The 12959-nt window shown below is 41.0% G+C and overlaps 1 protein-coding gene across 1 annotated transcript in view; it reads left to right on the top strand.

Annotated features, from left to right (window-relative positions):
• Positions 1-12411, top strand: part of LOC122845293 — a 106656-nt gene extending 94245 nt beyond the window's left edge. The window contains exons 14-18 of the mRNA XM_044141499.1: positions 3658-3872; positions 8825-8967; positions 9233-9447; positions 10301-11052; positions 11404-12411. Of these exons, the coding sequence (XP_043997434.1) occupies positions 3658-3872; positions 8825-8967; positions 9233-9447; positions 10301-11052; positions 11404-11462 (1384 nt within the window). The 3' untranslated portion in view covers positions 11463-12411. The remainder of the gene's footprint in view (positions 1-3657; positions 3873-8824; positions 8968-9232; positions 9448-10300; positions 11053-11403) is intronic.
• Positions 12412-12959: the final 548 nt, after the last annotated feature.

Genomic DNA, 12959 nt, shown 5'->3' with positions numbered 1-12959 from the left:
TGTAACAGCAGAAATCCCACGGTGACAGCTGGAAACTTCAGAGCTGGGAGACATTTTTAGCAAAAACAAAAACAAAAAAAAACAAACAAGCAAAACAGAGAAGGCGTTTTGAGAAAACTGGGAATCACATTAAATTCTTTTGTCCAGAACACAAACGAAATCAGTCATTTCTAATGTGAAAATGTTTAACACAGGAAAAAAAAAAAACACAAAAAAAACTCATGCTGTATTGAATGTTCTGATAGTTCATTGTGAAGTACTTTGCTCATTAATATTCTTTTCTTGATCGCCTTTTTTAATGGATCTTCCAGAGCAACTAGGGGAATATTTCTATTTCCTTTGTACACTTTGTTGTCAAAATCTATTGTGTTTCAATAGATCAGTTTTAATAATTAAAACACGTAAATCTGACGCACTCATTTGCATTTCCTGGTGTTTTCTATTTTCGGCCGAAGAAATACACACACGTGTCGAACACGGCGACGACATGAGACGGCGACGCTTGAACTGGTTGAAAAGAGCTTCTTTACGTTACAGGAAAAAGGAAAAACAAAAGGCAAGAAGTTTTAGATGGCATGTTAAATTTAAAACATTGTGACGAGACACGACTGAAAAACCTAGCTTGTTTGGTGAGGTTGCACAATGAAAGCCTGTTCACTCTCCAGAAAACATTATTTAGTTTTTTTTTTTTTTTTATAATCTTGGATCTGAATGACCTAGAGAACACAGTTTGGAGAAAACCAAATAAAGTTCATAAACAATATCACCTTGTACAACATTACCTGTTGGTGGTGGAAGCCTGAAGCATTTTTGCTGAATGAAAAACCATGTATTTTCATTCAGCAGTTGAATGAAAATACATGGTTTGTTTGTTTTTTTAGCCCTTGCCGTGTCAATTGCTACGTTTCCTGGCGTCCACATCATAAAAAAGGTTCCTATCTCCAGCGGTCACTGAGTAAGAGGTGAGGTACAGCCTGGATAAGACCTGAGTCCATCGACGGGTCTAACCTGGAATGACAGATTTCTTACATCATGGCAGCTGTGCCAAAAGAAGGAAAACAGCAGCCAGAGATTTCACTGGAACGGGTGGAAAATGTTGGCTTTTCTTGAATAAGTAATTTTTCTGTTCTTAGGTTAATTTTACAAACCTGTTATAAAGAAAAGAACCAACAAAAACAACATAATAATAAAAAAAAAAAAAGCAACATAACATATAGAGGAAAGTATCAACAAAAAAAAACAACAACATAATTTTGGGGGTTTACTTGCCTTTTCCTATGTCTGAATTTCCCACAGTGCATTGCCTTACCTCACTTACTTACCTCAGCTCTTTGTCACATGCTTTATATAGCTTCCCACCTACTGGCTCTTCCTCAAACCTGTAATCTAACACACAGGAACACACCCACTCATCCAGTCAGCTGGCGCCGCTTTAAAAATGCAGCTTTCTCAAATTTAGCTTCTGCATTCTTTGCTCATGTTTAACATCACATGCTTTCTACAACCGTACTTTAAACCAAAAGGTATTTTTGGTAGCTGCCAGAGTTTCCCTTTATCAACGCCTCGAGAGTAATTAGTGGGCAATCAATGAGAGTTTTAAAATCAGCTTTTGTAACATAAAAGCATAAAAGCAGGTCACAGTGTTAATGTTACTGATGCATCTGAAGTGTATTTCGGTAATAATCCCCTTGAAGAAAAGCATGAATGTATTTATTTTTGGTTTAATTGTGTTCACTTTGGGATGCCAGGCTTTGATAGAGTTCCTTAGTAGTCCGTAGATATGAAGTAGGAAGAATGAGTATAAATATACGACATATGTCGTGCCACAAAAGGAGTCTAGATTTGGCTATGAATAATTATAAATAATTGCTTAGGACGATTATTAGTAGAACTAATAATTTAGACCAAAATTATCAAGTCGGCGCACCAGAAAAACAATACGAATAGTTCAGTCTCATTTATTCTCTTTAAATACAACTCTGAAAAAGCTTATGTTTATGACTTTACATGTATTCCAAATATTATTTCACAATTAAAAAGACAGAACTTTCTTTTGAGGAAGTAATGCTTTATTAGGATTTGACTGAATTAGGAAGGGCCCTAAACAATCTAAATTATTTATTAGCATCGCTGTTTTGGGATGAAGGCACTTTAGCATCTAGACTACCTGCAGCTTAATAAGTCGGGAAACTCCTGTAATTAAAAGTTACTCTATCCACAAATTAAACATTATTACACAATAGGCTCCATGGCTTGTTTCTGCCAAAGAATAGACAGACTATCCAAAGGTGGAACTGGAATGAAGTTTGAACACTTGAGCCTTAACTGAGCTGAGTTAAAACCAGATTCACATTCTCTCTGAATCGCAATTTACAGATACTAATCATGCTGACATGCGTTTTGTTTGACTGTGGGAAGAAGCTAGACTACCAGGGAGAATGTATATACACACTGCCTATACAAATTATGTTCAAAACAGTTTCATGAAATTTAGTAAGCAGTGTTAACAGGAAACAACTTGTAGCAACTTCACCTGTCCAACCGAATGAACCGGTTAGAAACCACTGTGTGCCAACACAGAATCGCTTTCATTTTTGTACTATTTCGCAACCGTTCCTGCAGCCTGTTGAAAATATATCTCCTAAATTCAAAGAAGCTAGGAATCGGGAGTTAACTGCCGACTCCAGTTGAACATTTTCTCCAGTCTGAGAGAGAACATGATCAGAAGAGCTGCCATGAAATGATGATCTTAAATCTTTTTTTTTTTCTTTTTTGTCTAGAGTTTTGGAAAGAAACTGCTCCAGCCCTTCAGCAGCACTGACATGTTAGCATAAAGTATCTTTTCGGTCACCAGTGTTCCCTGTACGTCAGATCCCCTCGAACAGGATGCGCGCTCCATGTTTGATTCTCTCTTAATGCATGCAGTCAGAAACATGCCTGCCTGTTCGCCGCAGCGTCTCAGCAGCGGCTCAGAGGCTGAAGTGCAGGGAAAAAATAGAATCAGAATGACAGAGGCTGGAAAAGCCACTGGCGAAGGTTCACTTGTTTGAAGTGGGCCACAGCCAGCATGCTTCACAGCCCAACTACAGCAGAGCCACAAACACACACACACACACACACACACACGCCCACACACACAGGCTGCTTCAAGCCCCACTGTTGAGTGCTGGAGGTCTGCTGCTGTCAGTGCCATCTGGGCACATGTACGCTCCCAGATGTCCACTCTGTAATTAGAGCCAGGCCCGGCTCGGCCCGGTCCAGCCCAGATCCAACCCCTCATTTACCAAGGCACTCCCTGAATACTTAAGGAGCTTTCCAACTCCACATGGGCCTTAAGAGGGACTTTTTGGCTCCGCAAACGACAGATATCAGGGGGGAAAAGACTGGAAAGCTAAAAGTAAGGAACTTAAAGGTTTCATTACTTGTTGAAGCTTTTTTTGTTGTTTTTCTTTATTTTATTTTATTTTTTAAAAAGCCTAAGAGACCCAATGACATTTCCGTGTTATTGTATCCCATTTTGTCAATAACTAACGATGCAGTGGGAGTGACGTGTTGAAGGTCACGAGCAGGATTTCAAAAAAAATTTTTATTTTTTTTTATGCACAGCTGAACGCTTCAACCGTCTCCCTCTCCTCCTGCACTGTCCTGAAAAATAAGCGGCCCTGTTATCACTGTGCAGGTGTCCAGAATGTCAATCGCCCAGGCAGCGGCCAAGGCCATGTTATCAGATGCCCTGCTGCAGGACAGCTCTGGGATATACAGGATCAACCACCTGGAACTGGAGCTTCCTCTGGACAAGGTCATCAAGTATGTGTCTGTGGGCCTCCCACTAATGCTGGTTTGCATGGCCTTCGCCCGCGAGATCTCCCTGGGTGAGCAGTTCTGCCTCTAAGCTGTTTATTTTTCTTTTTTTCTTTTTGGTTGTTGTTTTTTTTTTTTTTTTTAAACAAACATGGTGGCAGGTCATTTGCTTTGTTTTCCATCTGCTTTTGCCCTTTATCAAACCCTGCAATAAGAGCTTGGCTTTGTGTTCCGCAGTGGTGTTTTTTTGTTTGTTTTTATGCTCTTTTTAAGCAATATTAGAATTTTCTACATATTAATTATGTTGTGCTTGTCCTGACCAGCGTTGTGCCAGTTCACCCTCACTGAGAACTACTTCTAAATCCATTCAGCCCAGATTAAAATAATAAATTCATAATCACAGTTCAGCGTAGCTCCCACACAAATTTGTCCTTTTTCAGTTATTATATTTTATATATAAAAAAATATATATTTACACATCAATTGTACAGAACTTTCACCCTGGCCTTTAACAGCTTATTAATTAGTTGAATTATTTTCTGTTCTTTGTCTTACAGAAATGGCTAAATTTTATATATATATATTTATATATATATATATAAACAGCTTTGTTTTACAGCTAATATGAAGGGAGAGTTAATTTGAATGTGTCCATGCATGAAGTTGCTTATTTCTTACTTGCTAATTAAATTTTGTTAAACGTTTCAGGAATATTAGAATAAAGATGCAAATGATTGATGTGTTCCAATTAGCTCGGCTCGAAATTGTTTCGAATCAACAGCGTTAAAGTCCATGAAACTGAACGTGAACACGAGCTGCAAGCGGAATTTGAATGCACGGCGTCTCATTTGTATGAGCTTTCCAAATGTGGCAGCATTGCTACTCTTGCTACTGGGCTTTGGCACAATCTAAAACCGCAATAATCTCTGCTGCAGCAGTTAACCCGAATGCGTTGTTTTTTTGTTTGTTTTTTTTTGTTTTAGAAGTAAGTTAAATGACTATTTTTCTCCTGCACATGGCAGCAGCAGCGACGCAGCAGCCAAACAAAGTTGCTGAAAGAGAAAACTCCACTGGGGAGTTGATTGATTTTTCTGCCGTTTCATTTGTCATGTAAAAGGTTTTCAGCCAATCTGTAAAATATATATATATATGTAGAAACAGAATGGAAAATCTCATGACCAGGGTGTCTAGAGTCCTTCTTAAAGGAGGGAAAGAGTGAGGAGACTGACTCTCATGACTTTGAACAGAATGTCTTCCCTTCAGAGCTGGCCTGCAATCAGCACTGATGCTCCTGATGCTAATTACCACAGGGGATGATTGAGAGCCGCGTTTACTGAGACGGGCAAACTGTAATTACAAGGCAAAGTTCTTGTGTGGCGGCTCCTCTCTATTTGAGTCAAATCAGGGGATATGTTGATCAGCCAGCAGCGGGTGGGGGCGGGGGGCTCGAGTGCAGGACTGATCTCATGGATCCTGGCTGCCTGGTTTGCTAGACTGACAATCTCACAACAGTGCTTGATTGCTCTGCCGCAGAGAAGTCGGGTTTACTTGCACCTGCACTCTCAGCCAAGAAATCTTGTTCAAGGCACAAATGTGGCGGGGATCTGCCAACGTTAATTGGGGATTGGGAGACGGAGGAGCAGCAACAGCACAAGCCAAATAGGCAGAGGTTGAAGGATTTTCCAAGATTTCCACTAAAAAGTGGTTATTTGTGTATCGATTTTTTTTGCCAAGGCTGATCTGGTAACTCACGTCTGCCCATGCAGTCGCAAGCAGGAAAAAGAAAAGAAAAGAAAAATGATTCCCTTCAAGGCGGCATTGTTGGTTCACTTCCTTGAGGGTTAATAACGTTAACTCCTGCCTTTCGTTTTTGGAGAGTTTCACACATGAATCACCTAGCAACTGTGCACGGAGAGTGTCGTCGGGGTAACACAGGGGTTATGCCATCCGTGTGGCAGCATTATGGTATTTAATTAATGGTAAAAGCCGAGCACGTGAAAACAGATGCTCCTGCATGTATTACGAGTGCACAGAACCGTGTCTGCAAGCGCAGAACGTCTGCTCTACAAAGACAAACAACGCGCAGCAAAGCTGAGGACGGGTGCAAGGACCTGCTCAGCGTTCCTCCTCGTGTTCGTCGTGGTTTCGCTAAGGCTCGATAGCCAGGTTGGCATTTGAGACAATGGCTGACGTCTCCTCTCACAACCGCATAGCCCACATGGGGTTCAGCAGGTTCAGATGATAGATGTCGCTGCAGAAATGAGATTAATTTGAACCGAGCCGATCCAATGGCGCTCTGAGTGAACGGCGACACACTTTCACGAGATTTGCCTCGGTTTGCACCTTGGACACGGAAGTGACACAAAAAAAAAAGGTGACAGACAAGTGACAACTGCTGCAATTCCACCTTTGCACATCGATCGGCCATGCAAACTCCAGACTTTATTGCAAAATTAATTGCTCTGTTTACTTGTTTTAGTAATTCAAAATCCATTCTATGTAGTTATATGTACATCTTTATATTTAAATCTTCCATGTTTGGGGTTTTTATACACTTTTTTTGTTGTTGTCACACATGTACTCCAGCAGTCCACAGCCATGTTTCACTGAACTTTTTGTCATTCGTATTTTGAAGTACTGCATTATAAAAGGTTGATGTAAACAGCAAAACTTGAGAGAAAGTGCGTTAGCACTTTTCTAAAAAAAAATAGCTAACGCACTAAAAGAGAGATGGAAGCATCGTTGCCAAATCAGTGATGACTGATCAGCTCTTTCCACCATTTTAGTGCGTTCTAGTTGTATTTCTTCCTAATAACTTCACAAACAGTTGATAAGACAGGACAGCTGCAACTGGTCCAACAGTAACACAGTCCTGAAAACACCTCTCCATTTCCCTGAGATGTGTACCCCATGCTATTTTGCAACCTCTGCTTCCTGTTTGTCGCAGCCATGCATAACGTCAACACCTGATGAAATTACGCTTTGCCTCGTTGATTTGCTCCAAATCAGTAGATTCAAACACGTCCGATTTGCATTCCCTTTTCATGTCTTGCAACCTTCTGAAAGTTCGCTCAAAATTTCTCTTCACAATCAGAAGGCAATGTAGCTGTTACGCATCATCTGCCTTGATGTAGATTGAGATGCTGAATCTAGCAGCTAGTCGAGTAGAGGCAAAGATCAAAGCTGTCAGCCACCTTAAAACAACTCCAGAACATTGAAAAAAGCCATAGGAGTAGTAGATGTAAAACCTTTTGTAGGAAGGGGAAGCAAAGAAAAATCAAAAACAAAGCACTCATTAAATGTCTAACTTTTATTTATTTTTTGGGGGCTTTGCCTTACTTTTATTTCACAGATACTATTACAACAAATTCTTTACTTGATGTGTTTTCTGAGCGGGTTTCACAAACAAGGATCCCTCATGAGATGAGGCGACACCAGAGGAGTGTCTGATCCCACGTCGACACAGAGACTTCTGGGTGAAACCCTGCAAACCGATTCAGCATTCTCCCGCACGCTGGATCTGTGCCTCAGGGCAGTGCTTCTGAATCCTGGCCCTTGGGGGCCCGCAGTCCTTTGTGTTTCGGAGCTTTTTCCTGTTACAGCGAAACTGATGCAAATGATTGCATAACCCCCATCAGCGCGCCACCGAATGCTGCAGAAGCACGCAAAAATTCTCCATTCGTTTAAGTCAGGTATGTGGCACAGGTGAAGCACCTAATGCAGGACAGGAGCCCTGAGGAACAGGGTTGACTTGGGAAACCCTGAAATATTACCTTGAACAAGATTTTACTGAAATATAAGGCTCAAATAGAGCCTTTAAATACCCCGCTCAGATAAATCTGAACAGATTTTGAGATGTTTGGTTTATATATAAAATATTTGAAATTAATTGTAATGAAATCATAGTGGCAACAGAAATATTGATTCTCTTGTGGCCTTAATTCACAGCAAAGAGACATTAAAGGTTAAGGCAAGGACTGGGGAAGATATGCAGGCAAGGTCCCGAGACTGGGAATCGTAGTCAGCCATGCTGAGAACTAAAAGCCGTCTCTGTATGCGAGGTGGCCACACCACCCACAAAAGAGTTTTTCTTTCCAACCATTTGTGGATGACATTTACAAGCCTTTGCCTCACAGAAACGACAACTTTCATAAAAGTTTGTAAAAAGCCATAAAAGGTCCTGAATTAAGCTTGCATGGACCAGTCAAATGATGAATATACCGTACATCAACAAGCTGCTTTCCAGAAAAAAAAAAAAATCTTAACACGTTCTACCATAATTGTTATTGTCCGTTTCACTTTTGTGTTGAGCTAAAAAAAAAAAAGAAAAAAGGTTTGAATCAGGTTTCAAGTTTAAAAATAATGAAACAACATCTTAACTACAGACATCCCCATAAGTAAAGTGGATTTAGTTTTAGCTGACTAAGAACGCACACAAATGATATAGAAACATGTAGCTGTGATCTATAATAAGGTTGGCTTGTAGCACGAATCACACCCTCTCAGTAAATTAGTGGCTGTGTGTTTTTACTTCCAGAACTGGGCAACGGAAGGCTAAAAAAAAACAAACTCTGAAACTGGTGGGACACACCAAGGGTGTGCCCCACCTCAGCCTACTGTTAGAGGGTGGAGCAGCCATGGTAAATGACAGATTTGTGTGGAATGGATTCAAGTGGTGGAACCACACATGGTAATATCTAGGTGAACTAAATATAAGGCTGCAGAAGCAACAAACTTAGAACGAAGTCATCCAGGGTTTTTAAATGTCAGGTTGCCATTTGGAAACATGTGATTTCTCTGCTGAAAATCTGTATCACTGAAGGGAAAAGGGCAGAACACAAGCTCAGATCTCTGCGTTTGGTAATGAACCTCCAGCGCAGTTATCTGTCAGGTCTTATGTGGAGATTTGGAGTGCAGGGAGACGGCTCACGGGCGCTCCGATACGGCATGATCAAGTGAAAGTTGTGGAGCTGTTCTTCACGTTTGCAGCTCAAATTACAGCTCTGATTTGTTTATTTCGCAGGGCCTCAAATCAGCTGCTTCCCTCCCAGCAATTTCACAGTTAAGCAGGCCGACTATGTCGACACGTACTGCTGGGATTCTCTCATGCATCACGAGTTTGACGGCGACGGGAACTTTGAGGAGCGCTCGCTCTGGGTGCACAAAGTGAGTGGAAAGCGTTTGACTGGGTATCCCTTGACTTGCTTCACCCATTTACCTTGACTGATAGACTGCGAACAGTCATACGCTGAAGCCTTTTTCTTTTCGTCTTGCAAAAAACTTCAGCTGAAAATGTCACCATACATTTTTAATGAGGACCTCATTTGCAAACGCAACAGAAAGTTCAAGTTCTAGTTTGTTTGAACTTGTTCCTGCCTCTTTATTGTTTCCTTGGCCCATTTCTGTCATCTTCCTCTCGTCGTCGTTTCAGATGTTTCCTTACTCTCTTTTGGCCATGGCCATCCTGATGTACCTGCCGGCTCTCATCTGGCGCCAGCTTGTCACACCCACACTGGGCTCAGACCTCCTCTTCATAATAGATGAACTTGACAAGTCTTACAACCGATCCGTCCGACTGGCCCAAAGCATCCTGGATATGCGGCAGAGTACAAAAAACCCGCTCACATTTCAGGCTGAGCTTCAAAGGTAAGACTTCTCTGGCTCTGCTCATGGCACAAACATTTGTTATTTTATATTGGCCTGTCAAATTCTATATAGCTCTGTAGTGTTGCTCATAGTGACTAGTCCAACCTCATGGGTATTCATTCAGCCCTCTGGAATCCTAATGATTCCAGAAAATTTTATTTTTATTGGCGAGGTAGAAAAACAATGAAAAAGAAAAAAAAAATACTGCAGAGAAGCTGTTGATGTCAGATATAATATTGTCAAATGGAATATCTTGATATTCTTGGTACAACCAAGTACATCTTTATGTACTTTGATACATAAAATATGTTTTCTCCCATTATGTAAATCTATAAATAGTCTGGTTTCCATCGGTTCTGCCAAGATGCAAGAGAGGACTAAACACATTTCTCTTTTATATTGGACAATTAATTTAATTTGACATAATTGCCGCTGTAGGAGACATAGTTTGTATGTTAAATATTTAGTATCAGCATGTACATGTTAAGGTTGTCCCAGTTAAGCTGGCATGACTCACCTAATTGCAACGTCCTTGCTAATTTTTTCTTCAGTTTCATTTTTTTACTCGACTTTGAAATGTGATACACTTGGACCTTGTTATCTGGTAGTCGTAGTGTTTACAACTAATACGAAAACATCCCTTTCTCAGACTCTTTGCTTTATTTTGTCTTTTTATCGACCATCGATTTTCCTGACTCATGATGTGTCACACGATAGTGATGTGATGTCCAATCCAGTAGCATGTAGCCTATCAAAAGAGCAGCATCTTGAGGACTATGACCGTGATTGAGAAAACATGTTGCTGTGTGAAAAGCAACGTCTTCCTGACTTTCTTCTTCTTGTCTATTTCCAGAGCCAAGCGGAAGAGATACTTTGAGTACCCCCTTCTGGAGAGATACATGCAGTGCAAGCAAAATTCTTACTTCCTCGTCAGCATGCTGTTTTTGCGGGGCTTCCTCCTCCTGACCTTTATGACCTCTGCCTGCCTGTATCTTGCCTACTTCCACCTTTCGGCCTTGCTACAGGATGAGTTTAACTGCTTTGTTCGTACAGGCATGCTGCGGGATCAGAACTGGATTCCTGAACTGGTTCAGTGCAAGATGATTGGGCAGCTGGTCTTTCAGGTGATAAGCGTGGTCAACGGAGCAATCTACATCCTGCTGGGACCCATCGTCCTTTTTAGCATTATTCGACTCTTTGTTTGGGACACTAGCTTCATCTCTGTGTATGAGGTCCTCCCAGCACTGGATCTCATCAACCGCCAACGACTGAGCTGCCCACTGAACGACCTCAACGTTCTCTTGCTGTTTTTGCGTGCCAATGTAGCTCACCTGAAATCCTACGGGCAGGTAAGAGCTTTGTGCTCTCTTGCACCGCCACAAGTGGGCAACGCAACAGCCGGGCAGGGCTTGAACGCAATGCTGACACAAGAAGAAATGGAGGAACGTGAAGAAGCGGCGATGGAGCTCGCGGAAGAAATAGGGGAGGCCAAGGAGGAAGGAAAGCTCAACTTGGTGGACATCATGACCATTCTGGGAGCGGCTCAGGGACGAGTGGTGAACTGCAGTGAGAAGAAGCCCCTAATGGAAGAAAATATGAGCCTGGGTACCACAACACTTATCTATACACTCAAACGTATACTTTTAGCGTCTATTTTCGTTTTCATCATCTGGGACGCACAGAAAATCATGTAGTAATCTCCAGAATGCTACTGCTGCTTACATGCTGCTTTTCATATCGTTGTGTAAGGAGATTAGACGTAGGTGAGAGTGGCTCAAACTGTAAACAATTTACTCAGAATGAATGGTTTCTTTATTATTATGATCATTTTAATTCTGTTGCCTTTTTGTGTGAAACAGAAAGACCTGTAGTATTTCTTTAACATTTCTGGCACATGCAGAAGAGATGGATTTGTGGTACTTCTTTGCCCTAACTGACCTCTCTGTTTCTTTACAGAGCCAAACCACCAGGGGTACCATGAGTTGAAGGAGACTGCACCATTTAGTCAGTACTAGACCTTCAATGGACTCAATCAATGTGATAGCAGTGGGGGGCTGGGAGTTTTAAGACGTTTGGGAGAACAGAGGGTTGGACACCAGTTGGGGCTCAGCACTTTAGGAGAAAAAAAAAAAGCCTCCTTTAGAATTTCAGGTCAAATTGTTCTGACTAGAAATGTCAATGGGATATGGATTTGTCAGGTTTTAGCTTCTGGGCATGTGTAGCTGCCACAGATCTTTCTTCTGTCTTTCAGCAGAGACCTTAATGTATTTTTAAAAAAAGTGTCAAAGGAAAGTTTGTGGGGAAAAAAAAGTGCTTCTTGTAATTATGTTGCCAACATGTCACTTGTCAGGAGAAAACACTTGTGAAAAGCTCCAGCTTTCTGCTTAGTCAGTATTTATTTGATGTCAGGAGACAAAAGCGCATGTTAAATGGAAACTGCTGTATGATTTTATTTCTCTGTCAGTTAATTTTCTGTGACATCCACTGTAACATTTAATAAGTATTACTTATCCACCGTGTTATGCACTTGCTTTTCTATGACAGCTTGCTTTTATAATCTTTCTGTTATTTTCCTTTCACTTCAACATCAAATAAAGTTCTTGGTATCAGTAATTCTTTTAAATATATAAACATACATAAATTAGTGTCATTTTTTTTGACTAATGTTGTTAATCAACCAATATAAAATGTCACACTACCTAAATCTAACAATGTGGAAAAATATGTCCAAGGGATGAGTAGTGAGTGACAAAGACATGTAGGAAAGAAGTGATCAGAAACAATGTTAGAAGATCAGGGCTGCACGTCGGAACAAGAAGAGCAACAAAACCGTTCTGGGAATGAATCCTTGTCTGAGGTCTCTCTACATGTGTATGTGTGGAGTATCTTTGGCGTAATCACACAGACTGTTCAGTTTGGTCATATAATGTCAACTCACACCACATCCTCTTGAGCCACTTTACCAAAACACTCATTCATACATTTCGTTTGCTCCTACTTATCTAACAGTGCATTATGTTTGGTTCATTATTCAAATTAGTAAAAAAAAAAAAAAAAGAAGTTCTGTTTAAGGAAACTCAGCAAATTGCATCAAGTCGTTGACTTGCAGCATTCACTCCTCCTGGACTGTCCGAAAATATGGCTGTTCAGCTAATTGGTCTCTAAATTGTCCTTAAGTATGAGAGTGGGTGTGCACGGTTGTTTGTCTTGTGTCTTAATGTTGCTCTGTAATGGACTGGTGGCCTGTCAAGGGTGTCACTCTGCCACTCTTCCAATGACTGCTGGAGAAAAGTACTGGCATCACTATGACCCTACAAGAATAACCAGGTGTAGAAAATGGATGGGTAGCGGATGAAAAAATAAATCCTGTTCCTCCTGTTATGCGTCTCACCTCTTTCTGATACTTGGATCTTTTTTTTTTAAAGGTTTTATTGGCTCTAGTGGCCTTTATTTTATAGTTAATTGACAGGAAAGTGGGTAATGAGAGAAGGGGGAAGACACGCGGCAAAGGT

The sequence above is a fragment of the Gambusia affinis genome, linkage group LG15 (assembly GCF_019740435.1).
Source record: "Gambusia affinis linkage group LG15, SWU_Gaff_1.0, whole genome shotgun sequence".
In the NCBI taxonomy this organism is placed as follows: Eukaryota; Metazoa; Chordata; class Actinopteri; order Cyprinodontiformes; family Poeciliidae; genus Gambusia; species Gambusia affinis.
The sequence above is the reverse complement of the archived record's forward strand: the minus strand, read 5'-3'. Positions and strand labels throughout refer to the sequence as shown.